This window comes from Sphaeramia orbicularis, chromosome 9, assembly GCF_902148855.1.
Source record: "Sphaeramia orbicularis chromosome 9, fSphaOr1.1, whole genome shotgun sequence".
Classification (NCBI taxonomy): domain Eukaryota; kingdom Metazoa; phylum Chordata; class Actinopteri; order Kurtiformes; family Apogonidae; genus Sphaeramia; species Sphaeramia orbicularis.
This window is the reverse complement of record NC_043965.1, coordinates 301,127-326,126: the sequence shown is the minus strand read 5'-3', so window position 1 is coordinate 326,126 and position 25,000 is coordinate 301,127. Positions and strand designations below refer to the sequence as shown.

At 42.7% G+C, this 25,000-nt stretch overlaps 2 protein-coding genes across 2 annotated transcripts in view; both read right to left on the bottom strand.

Moving 5' to 3' along the window:
- Positions 1-3,746, bottom strand: part of tti2 (TELO2 interacting protein 2) — a 7,096-nt gene extending 3,350 nt beyond the window's left edge. The window contains exons 1-5 of the mRNA XM_030143510.1: positions 3,547-3,746; positions 1,510-2,047; positions 1,220-1,395; positions 464-521; positions 261-389 (exon numbers count right to left, since the gene is read on the bottom strand). Of these exons, the coding sequence (XP_029999370.1) occupies positions 261-389; positions 464-521; positions 1,220-1,395; positions 1,510-2,046 (900 nt within the window). The 5' untranslated portion in view covers position 2,047; positions 3,547-3,746. The remainder of the gene's footprint in view (positions 1-260; positions 390-463; positions 522-1,219; positions 1,396-1,509; positions 2,048-3,546) is intronic.
- Positions 3,747-9,229: 5,483 nt separating this feature from the next.
- The window catches only part of slc18a1 (solute carrier family 18 member A1), a 15,812-nt gene continuing 41 nt past the window's right edge, over positions 9,230-25,000 (bottom strand). The window contains exons 1-17 of the mRNA XM_030143507.1: positions 24,948-25,000; positions 23,070-23,166; positions 19,668-19,975; positions 18,767-18,891; positions 16,881-16,939; positions 16,723-16,806; positions 16,544-16,636; positions 15,562-15,651; positions 15,442-15,485; positions 14,485-14,545; positions 14,060-14,155; positions 13,902-13,980; positions 13,372-13,423; positions 12,933-12,996; positions 12,675-12,794; positions 12,438-12,571; positions 9,230-10,797 (exon numbers count right to left, since the gene is read on the bottom strand). The exon at positions 24,948-25,000 is cut by the window's right edge and continues 41 nt beyond it. Coding sequence (XP_029999367.1) covers positions 10,672-10,797; positions 12,438-12,571; positions 12,675-12,794; positions 12,933-12,996; positions 13,372-13,423; positions 13,902-13,980; positions 14,060-14,155; positions 14,485-14,545; positions 15,442-15,485; positions 15,562-15,651; positions 16,544-16,636; positions 16,723-16,806; positions 16,881-16,939; positions 18,767-18,891; positions 19,668-19,975; positions 23,070-23,166 — 1,632 coding nt within the window. The 5' untranslated portion in view covers positions 24,948-25,000 and the 3' untranslated portion in view covers positions 9,230-10,671. The remainder of the gene's footprint in view (positions 10,798-12,437; positions 12,572-12,674; positions 12,795-12,932; positions 12,997-13,371; positions 13,424-13,901; positions 13,981-14,059; positions 14,156-14,484; positions 14,546-15,441; positions 15,486-15,561; positions 15,652-16,543; positions 16,637-16,722; positions 16,807-16,880; positions 16,940-18,766; positions 18,892-19,667; positions 19,976-23,069; positions 23,167-24,947) is intronic.

The window sequence follows — 25,000 nt, the reverse complement described above, 5'->3', positions numbered from 1 at the left end:
ACACAGACACAAACAGACACAGACACACACAGACACACACACAGACACACGACAGCATCATGAGGCTGGTTTTCCAGTTTGTGTGTTGTCTGTTGTGTGTACTTGTGTGTGTCTGTGTTGTGTAGAAATGGGTGGAGTTAAATGTAAATGAATGTTATCATTACAACATTCAAAATGGCCGCTGTCCAGCATACACATGTAAACAGTGGGCGGAGCCACTGAGTCACTTCCTGTAAACAACTGTCGGTTTGTTTTCTCACCACATTGAGGACGATGTGATGCAGACAGCCGACTCCCAGCATGCAGTTCTCTGGTCTGTAGTGGTCTGTGAGCAGGAGGGAGGGCGGGAGGAGGCGGGGCAGGTGGGCGGAGACAGAGGGGCGGGTCACCTGTGGAGAACGCCAGACACCTGAGTGACATCAGAGGTCATCTGAGCGTGGTTACCTGTGGATGCGGTTCAGACCTGCAGCAGCGTCCAGGTGAAGACCAGCCGCACGCCGTCGCAGCGCCACCATTGGTCCCTGCGCAGGAAACACACGTCAGCTGACAGGACACGCCCACCTCACCTGACCCTCAGCAGCCGCATCACACTGACTCCGCCCCCCCCTCCACCCCATCATTAGGGCTGTGTATCGGCAAGAATCTGGTGATACAATACAAACCTCAGTACTAGGATCACCACACGACGGATCATGACACTGTTAAAAAGGCAAAATTTAGTTTGTTTCTTTTTATTAAATGATTATTTCCTGGAAGAACTGAATTACAGCAGAAATCTGCACAAATACTAAACACATTTTTATTTGATCACAACCCGATCTAATGTTCTATCACCAAATGATCCTGTGTTCAAACTGAAATTCTGTTTTACAGACATTCCAGTTTCAGATCCTGTTCAAATGTTCAGATTCTGTTCGTTCACAACTAACATCAGAACAGGATCTGAGTTCAATCCCAACAAAGGAACCAACATCTGCCTCTCAGACAGAAAAAACTGCTTTTAGGATGATTCAAATAAATATTATTTAATAAAACAGTGTTAAATAATAATAAATAAGATAGAAACAATAAAGAAAACCAAAAAACAAAAATGAACCTTCACCGTATCTGCATTTGAATAAATACCTGAATACATCCATACAGTATTGTCAAATGAAATATCGTGATATATTGTAGAACTGATATTTTCTAACAGCCCTACCCGTCACATGACCTTCACCTGTTGAGCTGAGGCTGCAGAACGTCCAAGACGCCGCCCAGAATGCCCACGGCTCCGCCTCCTCCCCCGTCCGCCATTAGCATATGGGCGGAGTCTCTCCAGGGCCCCGCCCTCAGAAGCGCCACCTGCAGACGGCGAGCTGCAGCTCTGGATGAGGAGGAGGTCCAGGCCTGAGGCTGAAACAGGTCACGTGGTCAAACACACGTACGACTCTGACATAGGACATGATGACATCATCATGTGACATCATCAGTGCGTCCTGATACTGAACTGCGTGTAGTTAAACTCACCTGGACGTGTGTGATGGCGAACACACACACCTGCGGAGCCACACTGAGCAGCAGCCCTCTGGCCCCGCCCCCTGCTCCTCTGACCCCGCCCTTCTCCTCCCAGTTTCCCAGAGTTCCCAGCAGGGTGGTGAGGGCGGAGCATACAGGCTCTGCCCTCACCGGGACGTTCTGATAGGCCAATTCAGACGGAGGGCTGGTGTCGTCTTTCCAGAGCGGCAGAGCGGCGCAGCCAATCAGAGCCTCCGTCAGCCCCATGTACACAGAGACAAGCTCCGCCCACCGCTCGACCCCCCCTTCCTCCTCCTGACTGGACGAGGTCGGAGGGGTGAACAGCCAATGAGGATCCGCCTCCCCAAAGACCTGCTCCAGTTGTCCAATCAGCGGGCTCGTCTCCGACTCTGAGGACGATGCACCAATCAGCTGCTGCCGAAGCCCAGACAGGAGCTCTGTGATTGGAGGAAGAGGAGGAGAGGGGCGGGGCTCGTCTGAAGAGGAGGAGGAGAGACAGAGGTGGTGGAGGAGAAACGGCAGGTCCATCCTGAAGGAAGAACCGACCATTAGACGACTGACCTTTGACCTCTGACCTTTAACAGTAGTACTGTTAGTACTGTCTGTAGTATTCATACTGTTTGTAGTAGTAGTAGTAATAAAGTACTACTACACATATGTGATACTTGTACATTTATTTTTAACATTCACTGAATCTGTGATTAATCATCAAAATGTCTTTTATTTTTAAAATGTCATCAGTTTTTGTACAAAACTATTAAACACAGGCGTTTAAAACTGAGGTTTGTTGTGTTGTTTAATAAAGTCTGAATATTATTAGTATATAATAATAATAATAATAATAATAATTCCATCAGATTTAATGGGATGGACAATTTAATCAGATGGAAAAAGCAGCTGTTGTGTTTGAGTCCACTGGGAATTTAGAGAACCTGAACCCTTTCATTTCCTCCCGTTCGTAGATGTTTGTTCTCACAAAAACAGAAAGGATGATCAGACATTCTGTGAACACATGATGAAGGTTCGACAAACACTTTTAATACAATAATAACACCTTTTTTCTACCAATAAGTAACAGTATTTTCATCTACCTCAGTTTTCAATTTTTTTTTTTTTTTTTTTTTTAACCAAAGAATCTTATTCATTTTCAGTTTTTTTATTCATTCCAACTTAAATAACTGGAATGGAGCAGGATGAAGAAAACTTCTAAAACCTGCCCCTTTCTTCAAACATCTGCTTCCATCAGATAGACTGCAGTTACAGTAAACAGTTTATATGACAGCCAATGCAAATACAACACATCCAAAAGTAAAATTATTTCATTACATGTTTTTATAAAGTGTCTCTGTTCTCTTCTTATTCAACCTCTTAAACTGAAAAATACGTGTGCAGCTCTTCTCTTCCACATCCTGACACCCACAACACAAACACACATTTACTTCACATTAGTCTGAACCCTTTTGTTTCAAATTAAACCTCCTTCTGTGTTCTTCATCCTGTCAAACTAAATCTCATAATCTCTGCACATTTCCAGCAAAAGTCTGTTTCTCGCTCTAAACACAATCAGTAATGTTCTTAATTCAGCTAACTCTGTAAAACTGAAACAATCCTGATTTAATAAACAACTCGTGTATGTTCCCTGAAGTTACCATGGTAAATGATTCTTTTTGCTCTTTTTTGTCATAAAAACAATGGCTTTGTGTTCCTCATATATGTGTTGGCCTATACTTCAGTACAATAACGCAAATATGGCAGAATAAGTCAACAATATACAATTCTCACTGCTTTATAATCTAACACATACTTTGCTTTAACCAATACTGAAGTATTTTTAGACACTTTTTTTTTTTTTTTTTTTTTACATCTGCAGTCTGTGGCTTCCATGTTAATTTATCCTCCACCAGTACACCCAAAAAAAAACAATTTCTGAAACCTTCACCACCTTTACTACTGATATTTACTGGTAATCACTGATAATCACTGGTAATGAGCTCCTTTCTATAACAACACATCCCTGTTTGTCCTCACCTGTTAAATGTTGCTCCCTTTCGCTCTTCGGCTCCTCATTGGTTCAATGTTTGGTCACGTGTTCAGTGAACGCCTTAAAGACGAGTCCGTTTATTCATTTTTTAATTTTTCATGTTTCTATAAATGTTTGTTTGGGTTTTTTTTCGTAAAACATGAATAAAGTGTGTAAACCCGCTCCAAACTCGGTCCGACCCAAAAACTAGTCCGACCGGAAACAGTCTCCGCACGTAAACGTTCCGTTGGACCCCGTGACCGGTTCGGTCCCGCCCCCTTCCGTTCAGGAGGGGAATGTCAGAGTGATCATTTTTAGTCACGTTTTTTGAAGGATGCTTTGTATATGGAAACATTTTCATCATGTAATTGGACTTTTTTCACTCAGTTTGGAGTTCAGTTCAAACAGGTTCATGTTCAGACTGTTGAATAGCTGTGGAAGAATGTTTAGAGCAGAATTTAACGCCCGTTTCACAGTCGTATCGGCAAAAGTTCATGACTCCTAGAGTTTAGGAAAATGTAGTTGTTTACTCCGGGGGCTAAGTCAGCCACAACTGGTTCCTAATCTGAATATAAATGATCAGGTTGGAACGAATGGAACTGAGTCGACTAACGTTGGTTTATTTGTAGTTTGGACATTTAACAAACGCATTTAAACAACAAACTGAACAAGTTCAGAGTCACTTTTCCACAGACCCAGGTCAAAGGTCAAAGACAAAGGAAGAACAGAGGGTTTTGTTTTTATGTTTTTAATACAGATAGAAAATAATAAGACCTTTTAAAAAATTTAAATAATGTACAAAAACACACAGGAAGAGAAAAAAAAGAATTCAAAATAAATAAAAGAAAAAGAAAAAAGGAGGAACAGAGGTTTGTTTTGTTTTGTTTTTACAGATATACCAGGTTTAAATACCTCAAAAAATCATCTATTGATTCCTTTGGAACCATTTCGAGCTGTTTTTAAAGGTATTAAAAAAATATGGCCAGGCCAGCCAGCACTCTGAGTACTCAGCTCCCTAAACCTCTGATCCTAGAATCGGCCCTGGTCCAAAATGACTCTTTTTGGAGCACATACTGTAGCCTTACCATTTGAACACCAGGGGGTGCTGAGGAAGGTTTGAGTAAAGGCTCAAAACATCTTGAAACTCCTCTGGACACATGTAGATGAGCATCTATTATGATCGAGAGCACTTTTTATTTAGATTAGAAGATGGTCCAAATTGTGTTTCAGTTCTTCCACTAATGTGGTTTTAAGGTGGAATCCTCCAGAACACCCGCTTTAGAAGCGTCCATTTTGAAACATTATGTGTCCTTTTGTTCATTCTGGTTTTTGAATCCTAATTAAATATTTAGTTTGATTATTCTGTAACAGATCTAGAAAACATTGGTGCTTTAATCCTAGGTGTAGGATTAAAGTTAAGGCTAGGTCTGAGTTAGACTAAATGATGCCCCCTTCTGGTCTGGAGTGGTACTGCAGATGAGGTTCCACCCTAAACCCATTAGTTTGTGTTGACAGAAAGAAATCTGACAGTTTGAAGGGTTTTAATGTCACGTTAAAACAACATGATTTAAAAATGTTGAACCACTGAACATGAATTAATAGAGGAGGGACAGGTGTGGGACAGAGGAGGGACAGATGTGGGACAGAGGAGGGACAGATGTGGGACAGAGGAGGGACAGATGTGGGACAGAGGAGGGAGAGAGGAGGGAGAGAGGAGGGACAGATGTGGGACAGAGGAGGGAGAGAGGAGGGAGAGAGGAGGGAGAGAGGAGGGACAAATGTGGGACAGAGGAGGGACAGATGTGGGACAGAGGAGGGAGAGAGGAGGGACAGATGTGGGACAGAGGAGGGACAGATGTGGGACAGAGGAGGGAGAGAGGAGGGACAGATGTGGGACAGAGGAGGGAGAGAGGAGGGACAGATGTGGGACAGAGGTGGGACAGATGTGGGACAGAGGAGGGACAGATGTGGGACATAGGAGGGAGAGAGGAGGGACAGAGGAGGGACAGATGTGGGACAGATGTGGGACAGAGGTGGGACAGATGTGGGACAGAGGAGGGACAGATGTGGGACATAGGAGGGAGAGAGGAGGGACAGAGGAGGGACAGATGTGGGACATAGGAGGGAGAGAGGAGGGACAGATGTGGGATAGAGGAGGGACAGAGGAGGGACAGATGTGGGACAGAGGTAGGACAGAGGAGGGACAGATGTGGGACAGAGGAGGGAGAGAGGAGGGACAGATGTGGGACAGATGTGGGACAGAGGAGGGACAGAGGAGGGAGAGAGGAGGGACAAATGTGGGACAGATGTGGGACAGAGGAGGGAGAGAGGAGGGACAGATGTGGGACAGATGTGGGACAGAGGAGGGAGAGAGGAGGGACAAATGTGGGACAGATGTGGGACAGAGGAGGGAGAGAGGAGGGAGAGAGGAGGGACAGATGTGGGACAGATGTGGGACAGAGGAGGGAGAGAGGAGGGACAGATGTGGGACAGATGTGGGACAGAGGAGGGAGAGAGGAGGGACAGATGTGGGACAGATGTGGGACAGAGGAGGGAGAGAGGAGGGACAAATGTGGGACAGATGTGGGACAGAGGAGGGACAGAGGTGGGACAGAGGTGGGACAGATGTGGGACAGAGGAGGGACACATGTGGGACAGAGGACAGTCCTGGTTCTGATCCACTTTAGTCCAAACTGGACTGAATCTGGAACCTGAACCATACCTATAGGACTATATCTGATGGGTGGGGGTGGGGTGATGATGTCATGGCGTTGCCGTGGTGTTGAGCGTCGGTACCTGTCGACGCCTGTTCCTGGGTCATGTGACACATCAGAGCGACTCCAGTGTTTGTGGTGAAATTAGCGTCAGATTATGAAGCAGACGTTTGGTCCTGTTTACCGTCATCAGAGGAACACGTAGACCTGGGCCCTGCTTAAAGACCAGACCACATCAGACCACATCAGACCACCTCAGCCCCTTTGAGGAGGATTTGTGGGGTTTCAAAGCAGAGGAAGTGTTTGAGGTGTTTGTGTGTGGCCTGAAGCGTCTGAAGTCGCATCAACAAACACTTGAAACACTTTAGTCTCATTTAGTTCCATAATGAGTCACTTTAAGGCCTTCGTCATCACGTGGACCATGGTTCCGAAAAACCGACCCCACTAAAACCTGATCAAAGAAACACAACTAATGAACATCAGAACATGTGAACATGAACAGGAAACAACAAACAAACCTGTTCAGGACGAATGTTTGAGGAGAAAGTGTGAAATTATTACAACTTTATGGACGAGAAAACAAGAGAAAAACTGTTTGAAAATGCAGCAAAGAACATTCAAATGTGACGTTTTAGAGAAACATTGAAACAAAGGTTTTTAAAAAAGACGACAGAAAAAACTGAAAAAAAAAAAAGCTCCTGTTAAAAAGAAAAATCAAAAAGAAAAATGTGAAAAGATTTTTTAAAAAGATGCAAATGTTAAAAAGTAACAAATAAGAACAAATTCATCTTCTATATTTCAGCTGAAACAAACCTGTATCTGTTTGTTTGTTTGTTTGTTTGTTTGTTTGTTTGTTTGTTCACTCAAACATTAACATTTGTCTCTTTTTTTTTACTGCACTTTTTTTTTTTTTTTTTTTTACAGTTTCTTTATTAGTTGCATTTTCTAACATTCTTTGCTTCTAAAATATTTCTTTGTTTTATTGAAATCTTTGTTTTTTTTACCCTACATTTGAAAATTTTTACATTTAAATGGGTTTTATCAGATATAATCACATATATTTAAATATATTCTCCATCTGCTGAATCTGAACTGAACCACGTCCAGAAAAGTTGGAGCATTTTTTAAAATGAAAGAACAGATTTTCAGTATTTTGACAGAAGAAAATCATTGTGAATTTAAACACATTTAGATTTGGATCCTGATACATTTTTAAATTTGGAAGATCTGACACAAATTAATTATTAGTTTGTGAAGAAACAAGTAACAAAACTGAAAATTTAACAAAACAAAAGCAGTTTTTTAAAGAGACACTTAAAAATTGCAACAAATAAAAGAAAAATGTGACAAAAAGCATCTGTGAAAAATCAAAGAAACATCAAAGAGAAAAAATGTTAAAAAGTAACAAATAAAAGGGAAAAAAGTGTCGATAAAAAAGCCACAAATGAAAGTAAAGAAACTTAAATGTTAACGTGTGAAACTGAGAAATGATTTAATGAGCAACAAAAACCACAAAGTTACAATGATTTAAAAACAAAAATGGAAAAAAACGGTTTCATTCAAAAAGTGTGAATGAGTTCAAAGCTTTTGTGCGACGATGTTGCGTCTGCTCTAAACCTGAACAAACCAGTGGGAGGGAAATGAAAGCGTTCTTTCATGGTCGTCCTGTTGACTTTTCCGCTCCGCTGAGTCCACGTCTGATCTGAACAAGAAACCAGGAAATTAAAGACAGATAAGACGACACCACTCAGACCACAGCAGACGTCAGTTTATTTAACGCAGATCAAACACATGGAGGAGGTCAAGGGTCACGTTTTAAGGGTCACTGTCCCTTTAAGAAGGAGTCCACGTCTGATCTGACGACGGCTTAACGAGTCATTAAACCCACAGATGAAACCAGGTTGAACAGACGCAAATGAAACAGGAAGGGTTTGGTCCAGGTGAGTATATTAAACACACTTTAACCCTCTGCTGTCCAGGTGAGTATATTAAACACACTTTAACCCTCTGCTGTCCAGGTGAGTATATTAAACACACTTTAACTCTCTGCTGTCCAGGTGAGTATATTAAACACACTTTAACTCTCTGCTGTCCAGGTGAGTATATTAAACACACTTTAACCCTCTGCTGTCCAGGTGAGTATATTAAACACACTTTAACTCTCTGCTGTCCAGGTGAGTATATTAAACACACTTTAACCCTCTGCTGTCCAGGTGAGTATATTAAACACACTTTAACCCTCTGCTGTCCAGGTGAGTATATTAAACACACTTTAACCCTCTGCTGTCCAGGTGAGTATATTAAACACACTTTAACTCTCTGGTGTCCAGGTGAGTATATTAAACACACTTTAACCCTCTGCTGTCCAGGTGAGTATATTAAACACACTTTAACCCTCTGCTGTCCAGGTGAGTATATTAAACACACTTTAACTCACTCTCTGCTGTCCAGGTGAGTATATTAAACACACTTTAACTCTCTGCTGTCCAGGTGAGTATATTAAACACACTTTAACCCTCTGCTGTCCAGGTGAGTATATTAAACACACTTTAACTCACTCTCTGCTGTCCAGGTGAGTATATTAAACACACTTTAACCCTCCGCTGTCCAGGTGAGTATATTAAACACACTTTAACTCTCTGCTGTCCAGGTGAGTATATTAAACACACTTTAACCCTCTGCTGTCCAGGTGAGTATATTAAACACACTTTAACCCTCTGCTGTCCAGGTGAGTATATTAAACACACTTTAACTCTCTGCTGTCCAGGTGAGTATATTAAACACACTTTAACTCTCTGCTGTCCAGGTGAGTATATTAAACACACTTTAACTCTCTGCTGTCCAGGTGAGTATATTAAACACACTTTAACTCTCTGCTGTCCAGGTGAGTATATTAAACACACTTTATACTATATTATTATATTATTCTTCAGTTTGTTTTTGGTCTGAATTCAACAGTTGTTAATTTTTTCCTGATTGTTTAAATTCTGATCCATCCACCAAATCCATCCCATAATAAACAGTGACACTGACAGATGACAGGAGGGAAAAAAAAATAATTATACAATTTCTATGTAGAATATTGGAGAAAAAAGTTTGGTTTTTTTTGCATATTTTTTCCATCAATAATCTGGTTTGTTTCTGTTACAAACATGTCGTTTAAAGGGTTCAAATATGACAGTGAGTATTTGGTATTTTTGTTTATGGATCAAGTCGATGAAATTAAAAAAAAAAAGTTAAAAAGTTCAAGCCAAACTATATGACAAACATTTGGATGTTAGTATGACACTGCTACGGCGACGCATTAGGCCACATCGGAAAAATAAAAACACGTCACTACAAGAATAAAGTCGTAATATTAGTATAACAAAGTCATAGTTTTAAAAAAACTCATAATTTATGAAAAGAGTGTCATAGTTTTAAGAGATTAAAGTTGTAATATTTTGAAAATAAATTCGCAAAAGTGCAACAAAAAGTCATAATTTAGAAATTGTAAGACTTAAGTTTAGTAATTTGCTCCAAATCTGTTCAGTTCTTACGATGAAACAAACCCAAACGTGTGCGAAATGTCTTCAAAGTCCTTCAACTAATGCTTATGTGTTGATGGTGGGCGGGGCTAATGGGCTCAGTATTTGGTGGGCGGGGCTAATAGTCTCAGTATTTGGTGGGCGGGGCTAATAGGCTCAGTATTTGGTGGGCGGGGCTAAAAGGCTCAGTATTTGATGGGCAGGGCTAATAGGCTCAGTATTTGGTGGGCGGGGCTAAAAGGCTCAGTATTTGGTGGGCGGGGCTAATAGTCTCAGTATTTGGTGGGCTCAGTATTTGGTGGGCGGGGCTAATAGGCTCAGTATGTGGCCGTTGTGTTTAAACCCTAAATGACAGTGGAACCTCAGAATGTTCCAGTTCTGTATTTTCAGACCAGACTGGATTCTTATAACATTATGATCTTTTTCCACCTGTTTTTAAATTATAACATTATTCTCATAATATTACGACTTCATTCCCATAAAATCGCAGGTTTTATCTCCATATTTTATGACTTTCTTCTGGTGGTGACATGCTTTTATTTTCCTGCGTGGCCCTAAAACGCCGCTGTACGGTGCTTATTATGGGCTGTAGGTGAGTCATGTGACGTCGGTGGAAAAACCACGTAAAGGTTTGAATCCGATGGAAGGAAACTTCTCTCAAACCCTCATGTCGGTGTTTTTCTACGTCGGGTTCACGTCAGTGTTTGGATCTGAACTTCATGAAGAACCTGATGCATTCACTCAGCGGCTTCATCTGGTTCTGGTTCTGGTTCTGGTTCTGGTTCTGGTTCTGGGACCAGATGGAACCAGAACCAGATCCATTTAACCCAGACCCGGTCCGAGACCCGTTAAACTCTGGTCTGATGGTAACCATGGAGACGCCGTGGTGATGTCACTCCTCCGTCTCGTCTTCCTCGCTGTAGTCGCTCAGAGGAAAGTCTCGACTCTCCTGGTGGGAGTTGTAGTTCTTTGTGTTGTAGTTTTTTCTGTGCATCACACACTCCTGGTCAATGATGGCCTGAAAGAGACCACAAGTCCAATTATGTCCACATAGTACCCTGATAGTACCCTGAGAGTAAAGGTTAGTACCCTGATAGTAAAGGTTAGTACCCTGATAGTACCCTGATAGTAAAGGTTAGTACCCTGATAGTACTCTGATAGTACTAGGATAGTACCCTGATAGTAAAGGGGTAGTGCCCTAATAGTACCCTGGTAGTAAAGGTTAGTACCCTGATAGTACCCTGATAGTAAAGGTTAGTACCCTGATAGTAAAGGGGTAGTGCCCTAATAGTACCCTGGTAGTAAAGGTTAGTACCCTGATAGTACCCTGATAGTAAAGGTTAATACCCTGATAGTACCCTGATAGTAAAGGTTAGTACCCTAATAGCACCCTGATAGTAAAGGTTAGTACCCTGATAGTAAAGGTTAGTACCCTGATAGGACCCTGATAGTAAAGGTTAGTACCCTGATAGGACCCTGATAGGAAATGTTAGTACCCTGATAGTACCCTGATAGTAAAGGTTAGTACCCTGATAGTAAAGGGGTAGTACCCTAATAGTACCCTGATAGTACAAGGATAGTACCCTGATAGTAAAGGGGTAGTGCCCTAATAGTACCCTGGTAGTAAATGAGTAGTACCCTAATAGTACTCTGTTAGTAAAAGTTAGTACCCTGATTGTACCCTGATAGTAAAGGGGTAGTACCCTGATAGTACTAGGATAGTACCGTGATAGTAAAGGGGTAGTGCCCTAATAGTACCCTGGTAGTAAAGGAGTAGTACCCTAATAGTACTCTGATAGTAAAAGTTAGTACCCTGATTGTACCCTGAGAGTAAAGGGGTAGTACCCTGATAGTACCCTGAGAGTAAAAGGGTAGTACCATGATAGTACCCTGATAGTATTAGGATAGTACCCTGAGAGTAAAGGGGTAGTACCCTGATAGTACTAGGATAGTATCCTGATAATACCCTGATAGTACTAAGATAGTACAATGATAGTACTAGAATAGTACCCAAATTGTACCCTAATAGTACCCTGATAGTAAAGGGTAGTACCCTAATAGTACTAGAATAGTACTCAAATTTAACCCTGATAGCATCCTGATAGTACTAGGGTAGTATCAGGGTAGTACCTGGATGGAACCCTATTGGTACCTAGGTAGTACTTGGATAGAACCCTAGTGGTACCAGGGTAGTACCTGGATGGAACACTAGTGGTACCTACGTAGTACCTGTACGGTACCCTAATGGTACCTGGGTAGTACCTGGATGGAACCCTAGTGGTCCCTGGGTAGTACCTGGATGGTACCCTAGTGGTTCCTGGGTAGTACCTGTACGGTACCCTAGTGGTCCCTGGGTAGTACCTGGATGGTACCCTAGTGGTACCTGGGTGGAACCCTAGTGGTACCTGGGTAGTACCTGGATGGAACCCTAGTGGTACCTGGGTAGTACCTGGATGGAACCCTAGTGGTACCTACGTAGTACCTGTACGGTACCCTAGTGGTACCTGGGTAGTACCTGGATGGAACCCTAGTGGTCCCTGGGTAGTACCTGGATGGAACCCTAGTGGTACCTGGGTAGTACCTGGATGGTACCCTAGTGGTACCTGCGTAGTACCCAGGGTCCCTGTCTTTGACTTCCTATGTTTTCTTCGTATTTACCATTTTCTCCTCTCGGACGGCAGGATTGCGTAACAGGAAGCAGAGCGGAGCGTACAGGATGTTGATGACTCCGATGAACACCATGAGGCAGGGGAAGCCCACCGCCTGCACCAGAGCGCCCCCCGTGGACGGTCCTGGAACATCACACAGGGACATCCAACCTTATTACAACAGCTGTCCTAGTGCCGTCTCATTTCCCATAATCCCCTTCATCTGCGAACAGTTCAGGCATGTTACCGATGGCGAAGCCCATGCACAGCGCCACGTCGGCGATGGCGTAGACGCTGCCGTACACGGAGGCGTGGCGGATGTCCACCAGGTAGCCCATGATGGCCATCATGGAGGAGTCCACCATTCCTGGAGGTCAGTGAAGGCCACACACAAACAGTTAAAGACAGGTGCGTTGCCATGGTTACAGACACATCAGTTCAGTCATGTTGTTTGTTTCCTTTTAGTGAAACTTTTCTACTGATGCGATAAAGTGTTGATATTCACCGATAGCGAATCCTAGGCCTCCGTTTGGTCCAATCAGACCGTAGATACTGGAGGCAAAAGGAACCTGAACACAACAGGTAGGGTTAGTGCCAGCAATTACACAGATCCACCTTAAAACAGGATTTACACAGGTCCACCTTAAAACAGGAACTACACAGATCCACCTTAAAACAGGAATTACGCAGATCCACCTTAAAAAAGGAATTACACAGATCCACCTTAAAACAGGATTCAAACAGATCCACCTTAAAACAGGAATTACACAGATCCACCTTAAAACAGGATTTACACAGATCTGCATTAAAACAGGAATTACACAGATCCACCTTAAAAAAGGATTTACACAGATCCACCTTAAATTAGGAATTAAACAGATCCACCTTAAAACAGAATTTACACAGATCCACCTTAAATCAGTTACAGTGGAGGCTGTACTTACACACAACAGACTAACACCGACGATGAACATCCCCAACATGGAGCACAGCCACCTGGACACACAAAAATACCCATCAGCCACTGGGGCGTCAGTCAGGTGTTTACGGGTCAAAGGTCACACGGTTCTGTCTACATTCACAGGAGTTCCTTTGACTCTGTTCTCTTTTCATAGGTTTTGTTTATTTTGTTAATTGTTAAAGGATTATAGTTCGTATTAAAATCTAATTAATGGATGAAAATCAGTGCAAATAAGTTACAAATATTCAAATGTAACTGGTGGAGGTTCATTTGTTTCTGCGTCGTCCTCAACGCTGTTTATTGTGCATAAAAGTACTTGAGTAAAAATGGATCAAACAGCTGTGAAAGTGTGAATTCTGTTTGTTCTAAACACCTGTTTATTTCTGACCAATCAGCTGCTGTTGCCAGGCAGAAGAAACCAATCAGAGCAGTAGAGGATACACTGACCCCGTTTCCATGACGACATAAATCCAATAACAGTTACAATCACTGTAATAATCGGACTTGGCTCACCGTCCCATCTTATTGGCCAGGACTCCGAACAGGTTGGTTCCGATCAGGTAGGACACGCTGGCGGGAAGGAACGCCATACCTGCAACAGGACATGCCCATTACTGAGGAACAGCCCCTTCACCTGTCAATCATCACGTCTTAAACCAACGTGGTCGTACCGAGCTGCCAGCGCGGAGAACACATGGTCTGGAGCATCCAGATGGGCAGGGTGGGCTCCAGGATGGCCACGCCCATGTTAGCGAAGCACAGGGACCCTGCACACACACACTGAGACCAGGACCAGAGCCAGGACATGGACTAGGACCAGGACCAGGACCAGGACTAGGATCTGGACCGGGACCAGGACATGGGCCAGGACCAAAGCCAGGACCTGGACCAGGACCGGGGCCAGGACCAGAGCCAGGACCTGGACCAGGACCAGGACCAGGGCCAGGACCAGGACATGGGCCAGGACCGAAGCCAGGACCTGGACCGGGGCCAGGACCAGAGCCAGGACCTGGACCAGGACCGGGGCCAGGACCAGGACCTGGTCCAGGACTGGGACCAGAACCAGGGGTTTACACTCATACCAGATGAGTCTCACCTGCACTGATGAGGATGTATGGGTCCTTCAACAGGGTCAACAACGGAGTCCCCTCCACACTCTGTAACAACAACAACAGACAAACAACAACAGGATCAGGTTTCACTCACTGCACAGCTGGGTGGGCGTGGCTACTGTTGGGTTTGTGTTGGTTTTAATGTTGGCGTTAATGTTGGTATGGTTATGGTTGTTGTTGCTGTTGTGGTGCTTGTGGTGTTTGTTGTTGTTGTTAACAGGGTTGTTGTCATGGTTGTTGTTGTGTTGCTATTATTGTCAGGGTTGTTGTTGTTGTTGTCTTGGTTGTTGTGTTGTTGTTGTCATAGTTGTTCTTGTTCTCGTCATGGTTGTTGTCACGGTTTTTGTTGTTGTTGCCCATTTGTTGTTGTTGTCATGGTTGTTGTTATGGTTGTTGTCTTGTTATTGTTGTAATGGTTGTTGTTGTTATGGATGTTGTTATTCTCATGGTTGTTGTAGTTGTTTTGTTGTTGTTGTTATGGTTGTTGTTGTCTTGTTGTTGTCATTGTTGTTGTTATTCTCATGGTTGTTGTTGTTGTTGTTATGGTTGTTGTTGATGTTGTTATGGTTGTTGTTGCTGTCTTGTTGTTGTCATGGTTGTTGTTATTCTCATGGTTGTTATTCTTGTTGTCTTGTCGCTGTTGTTGTTGTTGTTATCATTGTTGTTGCCTTGTTGTTGCTGTTGCTGTTGTCATGGTTGTTGTTGTTGTCTTGTTGTTGTCATGGTTGTTGTTGTTGTCAAGGTTGTTGTTGTTGTTGTCTTGTTGTTGTTGCTGTTGTTGTTGTCATGGTTGTTGTTGTTTTGTTGTTACTGTTGTTGTCATGGTTGTTGTTGTCTTGTTGTTGTCATGGTTGTTGTTGTTGTCTTGTTGTTGTTGTTGTTGTCTTGTTGTTGTCTTGTTGTCATGGTTGTTGTTGTTGTCTTGTTGTTGTTGTCCTCACCCCTGGGCAGATCTTGGATGGCTGCAGGATACACAGCTGTAGGGCTGGAACACAAACACACAGGTGTGATGACACACACGTGTACACAACACCACCTGCTGTTTGTGTTTGTGTGTTTACCTCCGTCGAACACGGCCAGGAAGGCCAGGATCAGGAAGGGGGCGCTCTTCCCCACAAACTCATACATGACGCTGCCGAACGGAGCCCCGACTGCAACGCAACAAAACACACAATTTACACAAGACAACAGGGATCTGACACCTCCAAAGGGACCAGAACCAGGTCTGAACCAGTCTGGATCTGGAACCGGTCTGGACCTGGAACCGGTCTGGACCTGGAGCCGGTCTAGATCTGGACCCGTCTGGATCTAGAACCGATCTGGACCTGGAGCCAGTCTGGATCTAGAACCGGTCTGGACCTGGAGCCGGTCTGGATCTGGAACCAGTCTGGACCTGGAGCCGAGATAGACCTGGAGCTGGTCTGGACCTGGAACCGGTCTGGACCTGGAACCGGTCTGGACCTGGAACCTGTCTGGATCTGGAACCGGTCTGGACCTGACTTGTACTTATGGTTAAGTTTCTCTAATAAACCTGTGGTCCATCTGTTCCTGTTCTATCTGGTTCTAAAGCGTAGATTCTCCAGCTGAATCTGTGTTTATTCCTGAGAAACAAAACCTTTCACCAGTGTCTACTCAACCTTTTAGTCCAGACCTGGACTTGGACCAGGACTAGAAATGTGGTTGTTCTGTAGGATTGGACCCCTTCCATCTGGCTTTGGTTCAGACCAGTTTAAGACCCTTCAGACTGGAACACACACTGGTTCGATGGGCGTTTTCTTAGCGTCATGGATGCTGTATTTAACTGAAGCTGTTTGTAAAAAGTCCAGTTCACGTTCTGGTCCAAACCCATTGAAACCAAACTCAGATATGGAACCAGTTCTTCTTCTCTTGGACTTGGTTTTGAGTGCTTTGACTTGGTTTTAGGACCTTTTTGTTCGATTCTGTGACCAGGAGGAAAAACACGGAATGACCTGAACAAATGCTGTTACATAACGGGACTTAAATCCAGAAAACACCTGCAGGTGAATAAATGCGAGAACTCACTCAGGACGCCCATGGCCAGTCCTCCCAGGGCCACGCCCATGGCCACGCCTCTCTCCTCATCATTGGTGTAAACGCTGGCCAACATTCCCAGACCTGCAACCACATCAAACCCCCGTTAACCTCTGTTAAGTGGCCGTTAAACGGCTGTCGACCTGCCCGTCGTCACGGTGAACTCTGACCTGCCACCGACGAGAAGGACGATCCGATTCCCTGCAGAGAACGAGCGAAGAACAGCAGCGCGTACGTACCTGAAAAAGCAAACACTGACCACAAACACTGACACGTCAGACGCAGGTCGACGCCCAAACGCCAAAACAGTCGATGGGCGTGAACTTACTGATGGTCGACACGAACATAATGATGAAGCCGGCGAACATGGGGATGTGATACCCGATCCTGGAGAACACATGACCACAGGTTAGCGTCACCATAGTGACACATGACATCTAATCAGTTTGACCCAAAACAACGTGAACGTTGAAGAACAGTTCTTTAAATATTTGTCAGATTATTCTTTACTCTTTACAGGGTCACTGAGGGTTCATGGGAGTTTGATGGTTGTCGGACTCATCCCAGTGCAGGTTGGACTCCAGGGCTGCGATTCTGTTCAGAATTTTTATGGATGGGGGGTGTGTCCGCTTTGGGGGCCTCAGGGTCGTAGCTCTGCTTTTTTGCAGATGATGTGGTCTTGTTGGCTTCGTCGTGCTCTGACCTCCATCTTCCACTGGGACGGTTCGCAGCTGAGCGTGAAGGAGCCGGGCTGAAGGTCAGTGGAGGAGTTTAAGAATCTTGTTGACGAGTTCACGGGGTCTTGTCCATGAGTGACGGAAGGATGGACCGAGAGATCGACAGGCAGATCTGGAGAACGTCGGCCGTAATGTGGTCGATATACGTTCCTACTAGAGCTGAAACGATTAATCGATTAGGTGCTTGAAGCGAATACAAAAATTCACGATTCAATTAATCGACTCTAATTGATTGAAGGGAAATATTCTATTGCAGTTTTCCTGAATTGAAGCTTCTTTGTGCGTCACAATAAGCGTCCGTGTGAAACACAACAGTGGAACCAATGTTTACCAGCAGAGAAATGAAGGAAACAAATCTTTGATTCAGCAGAACTGTGGTTGAATGATTTTTTTTTTATCACTTTGACTCGATTAATCATTTCAGCTCTAGTTCCTGCCCTCCTGGGAGTATCCCGTTATCAATTGTGGACCCCACGAAAGGTAAACCTTGTGGGCCCTTCATAAAATAAACTATATTTAAATTTGTCATCAGAGCTGGGGGGGGGGGGGGGGGGGGGGGGGGGGGGGGGGGGGGGGGGGGGGGGGGGGGGGGGCTGGGGGAGTGTATATGTATGTGGGGGTGTGTTCCATAAGTGCTGTAATTACCGTAACTGGTGTGAAACTGAAAGTGAAACTTGACTTTGGTCGTCTGACTCTTGGCTTCTATGCCTCTTTTACTGCAGAGCTTACACACCCTCTAACCTCTGTCCACTGGACCCCCTGCACATGCTGGGCCCCATGAATTTGTCACGTTTACTACCCCCACCCCCCATTCCTTTACAGCGCCCCAGCTACCCTCTACCATGGCCATGAGCTGTGGGTAGTGACCCAAAGGACACGATGGCGAATACGAGTCATGGAATTGGGTTTTCTTCTTCCCCTTTAGAGACAGGGGGAGCAGGTCCAGGACCATCCAGGACCGGCTCAGAGTAGAACCCCTGCTCCTCCACATCCAGAGGAGTCAGCTGAGGTGTTTGATATGGTCAGGATGCCTCCTGGACGTCTCCCTGGGGAGGTGTTCCAGACATGTCCACCTTTGAGGAGACCCTGGGACAGACCCAGGACATGCTGGGGGGATTAAACAGTGTCTGTGGGCCTGGGGGGGGGGGGGGGGGACACCTTAGAGTCCCCCAGAGGAACTAGAGGAGGTGGAGGGGAGAGGGAAGTCTGGGCTTCTCTACTGGAGCTAGTACCCCCATGACCCGGACCCGGATAAGAGGAAGGAGACGGATGGACAGAGGACACAGGAGGTTAGAGGTTAGAAGTTAGAGTTTCAGGACATTTTAGAACCATGGTTTTACTGAAGCAAATAAAGAACCTGAGGGAGTTTGGACTGATGTTCAGCTGCAGGACACCAAGCTTTGAGCTCCTTTACCTTCTAGGACAGACTCAGATGAATGAATGAATGAATGTAGAGGTCAGGTTGAAGGTCAGCTACCTGTTGGTGAGTGGACCAACAAACGGGTTGACCAGCAGCTGGACCACAGCTTTGGACGCAAACAGAAGACCAACACGAACGTTCTCCTCCTCCAGGTAAAGACTGTCCTGGAGACATGAGGACTCCTGCAGGAGGACAGAGGAGGACAGAGGAGACAAGAGGAGACAGGAGGAGGACAGGAGGAGGACAGGAGGAGACAGAGGAGACAGGAGGAGACAGAGGAGACAGGAGGAGGACAGAGGAGGACAGGAGGAGACAGAGGAGACAGGAGGAGGACAGAGGAGGACAGGAGGAGACAGAGGAGACAGGAGGAGGACAGAGGAGGACAGGAGGAGGACAGAGGAGACAGGAGGAGGACAGGAGGAGGACAGGAGGAGGACAGAGGAGACAGGAGGAGGACAGAGGAGGACAGGAGGAGACAGAGGAGACAGGAGGAGGACAGAGGAGGACAGGAGGAGACAGAGGAGACAGGAGGAGGACAGGAGGAGGACAGGAGGAGGACAGGAGGAGGACAGAGGAGACAGAGGAGACAGGAGGAGACAGAGGAGACAGGAGGAGGACAGAGGAGACAGAGAGACAGAGGAGACAGAGGAGGACAGGAGGAGGACAGAGGAGACAGAGGAGACAGGAGGAGGACAGAGGAGGACAGGAGGAGACAGAGGAGACAGGAGGAGGACAGAGGAGGACAGGAGGAGACAGGAGGAGGACAGAGGAGGACAGGAGGAGACAGAGGAGACAGGAGGAGGACAGGAGGAGACAGAGGAGACAGGAGGAGGACAGAGGAGGACAGAGGAGGACAGGAGGAGGACAGAGGAGACAGAGGAGACAGGAGGAGGACAGGAGGAGGTCAGAGGAGGTCAGATCTGGACTCCCCCCCCAGGGGTTGATCCTTCAGTCTTACTGTGCTGTTGGACGTCTCGTTGAGGGGCAGGTCTGGGGTCGGTCCGGTCCGGTCTGCTGGGTCACTGTCGGGGGTCGGTTCGGTCCAGATCTCCTGAAGACTGAACGTAGTGTTGTCGAACAGTGACACCACAGATGACCGGAGGCCCTGGTCCAACTGGGGGTCCTGGTCCAACTGGGGGTCCTGGTCCAACTGGGGGCCCAGGAGCGGAGCGCTGAGGCCGGGCAGAGGCAGCAGGGTCGGCCCGGCGGTCTGGAGCTCCGGACCGGGATGTTCAATGGCGTACAGGAATGTGGGAATGATGGGAACTGGAGGAGCAGACACCAACGACCACTGAGTCAAAGACAGACACTGAGGATTCACAACTTTTGTTTTGTTTGGTCATTTTGAACATAATTTTACTCAGTTTTTGTTTTTTGTTTTGGTTTGAGTCTGGTGACATAGAATCCAACTTCCTGTTCTGGTCGTTCTTCTGTTTTCTGTGATTTAATCATTTTTCCACATGTTCAGATGAACCTGTAAACATGCATGAAGACATGGGAGGACTGGGACTAACCCAGGACTGTTAATCTGATTGTTTGTAATCAGATTACTGATGATTATCAGATCAAACAGATCAGATTATTCTGTTTATATGATCAATAATAATCAGATACTGATCAGAGGATCAGTGTGAATGGAAACAGACTCACTGGTCTGTTGATTAAACCTTAGTTTTACATATATATGACATATATGTTTATATATATATATATATATATATATATATATATATATATATATATATATATATATATGTGTGTGTGTGTGTGTGTGTGTGTGTGTGTGTGTGTGTTTTATGTGTTACATATGTTTTATATGTGTTCCATATATGTTGCATATATGTTGTATATTTGTTGCATATATGTTGTATATATGTTGTATATTTGTTGCATATATGTTATATATATGTTGCATATATGTTGTATATATGTTGCATATATGTTGTATATATGTTATATATATGTTCTATATATGTTGTATATTTGTTGCATATATGTTGTATATATGTTGCATATATGTTGTATATATGTTGCCTATATGTTGTATATATGTTGTATATATGTTGTATATTTGTTGCATATATGTTGTATATTTGTTGCATATATGTTGCATATGTTGTATATTTGTTGCATATATGTTGTATATATGTTGTATATTTGTTGTATATATGTTGTATATTTGTTGCATATATGTTGTATATTTGTTGCATATATGTTGTATATTTGTTGCATATATGTTGTGTATATGTTGCATATATGTTGTATATTTGTTGCATATATGTTGTATATATGTTGTATATTTGTTGCATATATGTTGTATATTTGTTGCATATATGTTGTATATATGTTGCATATATGTTGTATATTTGTTGCATATATGTTGTATATATGTTGTATATTTGTTGCATATATGTTGTATATTTGTTGCATATATGTTGTATATATGTTGTATATTTGTTGCATATATGTTGTATATTTGTTGCATATATGTTGTATATATGTTGCATATATGTTGTATATTTGTTGCATATATGTTGTATATATGTTGTATATTTGTTGCATATATGTTGTATATTTGTTGCATATATGTTGTATATATGTTGTATATTTGTTGCATATATGTTGTATATTTGTTGCATATATGTTGTATATTTGTTGCATATATGTTGTATATATGTTGTATATTTGTTGCATATATGTTGTATATTTGTTGCATATATGTTGTATATTTGTTGCATATATGTTGTATATATGTTGTATATTTGTTGTATATATGTTGTATATTTGTTGCATATATGTTGTATATTTGTTGCATATATGTTGTATATATGTTGCATTTATGTTGTATATATGTTGCATATATGTTGTATATTTGTTGCATATATGTTGTATATTTGTTGTATATATGTTGTATATTTGTTGCATATATGTTGTATATTTGTTGCATATATGTTGTATATTTGTTGCATATATGTTGTATATATGTTGCATTTATGTTGTATATTTGTTGCATATATGTTGTATATTTGTTGCATATATGTTGTATATATGTTGTATATTTGTTGTATATATGTTGTATATTTGTTGCATATATGTTGTATATTTGTTGCATATATGTTGTATATTTGTTGCATATATGTTGTATATTTGTTGCATATATGTTGTATATTTGTTGCATATATGTTGTATATATGTTGTATATTTGTTGTATATATGTTGTATATTTGTTGCATATATGTTGTATATATGTTGCATATATGTTGTATATATGTTGTATATTTGTTGTATATATGTTGTATATTTGTTGCATATATGTTGTATATTTGTTGCATATATGTTGTATATTTGTTGCATATATGTTGTATATATGTTGTATATTTGTTGTATATATGTTGTATATTTGTTGCATATATGTTGTATATTTGTTGCATATATGTTGTATATATGTTGCATTTATGTTGTATATATGTTGCATGTATGGGTCCATGGCTCCTCCTCTGCTTCCAGCCCATCTTCTACTTAAACCACAGTGTGGACCAAATGACAGAAGGTGAATGATCAGAGAAGGTCGGTTCATCAGAACAAACACCAGGAGACAACATTAAAGGTCAGAGGTCAGAGGACGGCTGTGTGCGCGGTGACCTCTGACCTCTACGCTGTGAGTCTGACTGTTGTCGACAGCTTCGACCTGGATGTTCCACAGCATCGACACATATACGGATGCTTTACACGTACAGTTTATATGAACACACACAGAATGTAGAACATGTACTGGGACCACGCCCACAGAGGTGTGTATTATGTGTGTACTTGTGTGTATTTGTGTGTACGTGTGTGTACCTGTGTTTATTTGTGTGTATTTGTGTGTACTTGTGTGTATCTGTGCGTATTTGTGTGTATTTGTGCGTATTTGTGTGTAGTTGTGTGTATTTGTGCGTATTTGTGTGTATTTGTGTGTACTTGTGTGTATTTGTGTGTATTCATGTGTATTTGTGTGTACTTGTGTGTATTTGTGTGTACTTGTGTGTATTTGTGTGCATTTGTGTGTATTTGTGTGCATTTGTGTGTACTTGTGTGTATTTGTGTGTATTCATGTGTATTTGTGTGTACTTGTGTGTATTTGTGTATACATGTGTGTATTTGTGTGTATTAGTGTATACGTGTGTATTTGTGTGTACATGTGTGTATTTGTGTGTATTCATGTGTACTTGTGTGTACTGTGTGTATTTGTGTGTATTTGTGTATACATGTGTGTATTTGTGTGTATTTGTGTGTATTCATGTGTACTTGTGTGTACTGTGTGTATTTGTGTATACATGTGTGTATTTGTGTGTACTTGTGTGTACTTGTGCGTACTCACCCACCACAGTGAGCAGCATGTTGTCGAGCAGCAGAGCGACACAAACTACGACCAGGACCAGTCTGGGTGAACCTCGACTCTGACGGAACCACGGCATCTGATAAACAGCACACACACACACAACTACAGCTCCCACAATGCAACAGGACAAACACACACACCTTTAATCCTGTTCTGATCAGAGCTGCATTAAAACAAACATGTTTGTTGGTTTTGTTCGGGTACCAGAGCAGTTTCATATCACGTCTGATCTTTAATAAAACGACAGGACGGAGGTTCAAGATACGACACACTCCAGATATTAGACTGCACCGCACATTCACACTGTATGTTCATTATGTACAGCCCACAACATTAGCACCACACACACACACACACACACACACACAAACAGTATTCATAATAATAATAATAATAATAATAATAATAATAATAATAATAATAATGATGATGATAATGATGATAAAGTTAGCATTTAAGGTTACTGCTACATAAATGACCTGTTAGTGAAATTTTGCCATATTAGCTAGTGTTAGCATTAAGTTTATTCTTGTTTTATCATACCAGCCTGTTAGCTTAACTTAGCTGCATTGCCTTATATAAGATTAAGTTTATTGTTACACAATGAGTTAGCATAACTTATTCTGTTCCCTGATGTTAGTTGCAGGTTTACACCTACTTAAATGACCTGTTAGCATAACTTAGCCACATTAACTAATAATTGGATCGATTTTACTCTTGCTTTATAATGTTAGCATGTTAGCATGCCTTAGCTTCATAAGATAATGTAGGGTTAAGATTACTGTTCCATAATCAACACATCAGCATATCACAGCATTTTACCTAATGTTAGCATTTAAGTTTACTGCTACTTAAATGACCTGTTAGTGAAATTTAGCCATATTAGCTAGTGTTAGCGATATGTTTATTCTTGATTTATCATATCAGTCTGTTAGCTTAATTTAGCTTCATTGCCTTATATAGGATTAAGTTTATTGTTACACAACGAGTTAGCATACTTATTCTGTCCCTAATGTTAGCTGCAGGTTTGCATCTACTTAAATGACCTGTTAGCATAACTTAGCCACATTAACTAACAACTGAATCACTTTGCTTTATAATATTAGCCTGTAGCCTCATGAGCTAATGTGTTTCCTAGACCCTACTTCCTGTGTTTAATCTGTGAATTGATGCTGACCTTTGACCTGTGTGAGTGACCCCCCCCCCCCCCCCCATTCTACCTCTGTCCACTTTTCGGACAGATGTAAATGTTGTTGTGTGTTGGTGTTGGACTGTTTCCTCCTGAACGTCTGCTCTGAACGCTGATTGTTTTACAGGCTTTTTCCTCCTCTGGCTAACGCAGTTATGGGTCAAACACACAAACACACTCCCTTCATGCTCTTATCTCCATCTCCTGCTTCACCTCCTCCTCCTCCTGTTGATGGAAAATTGATCTGAAATGTGATTTCATGTTTGAATCCTTTGTTCGACGCCACAAAAACACACGACAACCTGTGGATCAGCTGCAGCGACAGAGGAGGACGAAGAATAAACGCACTTCAGATGAAATAAAGAGCAGTGAAATAAAATAATAAAAACAGGAAAAGCTCAGGTTCAGACATAACATACAGTTTTATCCATGAAGGTAAATCCAGTCTAATAATAAAAGCATGTTGGACAGTTTTAGAAAAGGAACAAATCTGATTTAAACATGGATTTAGACCCTTTGATTTAACAAATGAAGTGAAAAAGAAAGAAAAACTAACAGGAAAAGACAAGTTTGTGCCAGAAAAATCCAATAAATATCAATAGATGAAGTTTTGAATCTGTCAAAAAAAGAGAAAAAAACAAAAGGAAAAAAGAGAAGAGAAAACTCACCTCTTCAGTGAATGGACAGTGATAAAGATGAACAGGCACCTGGACCAGGACGA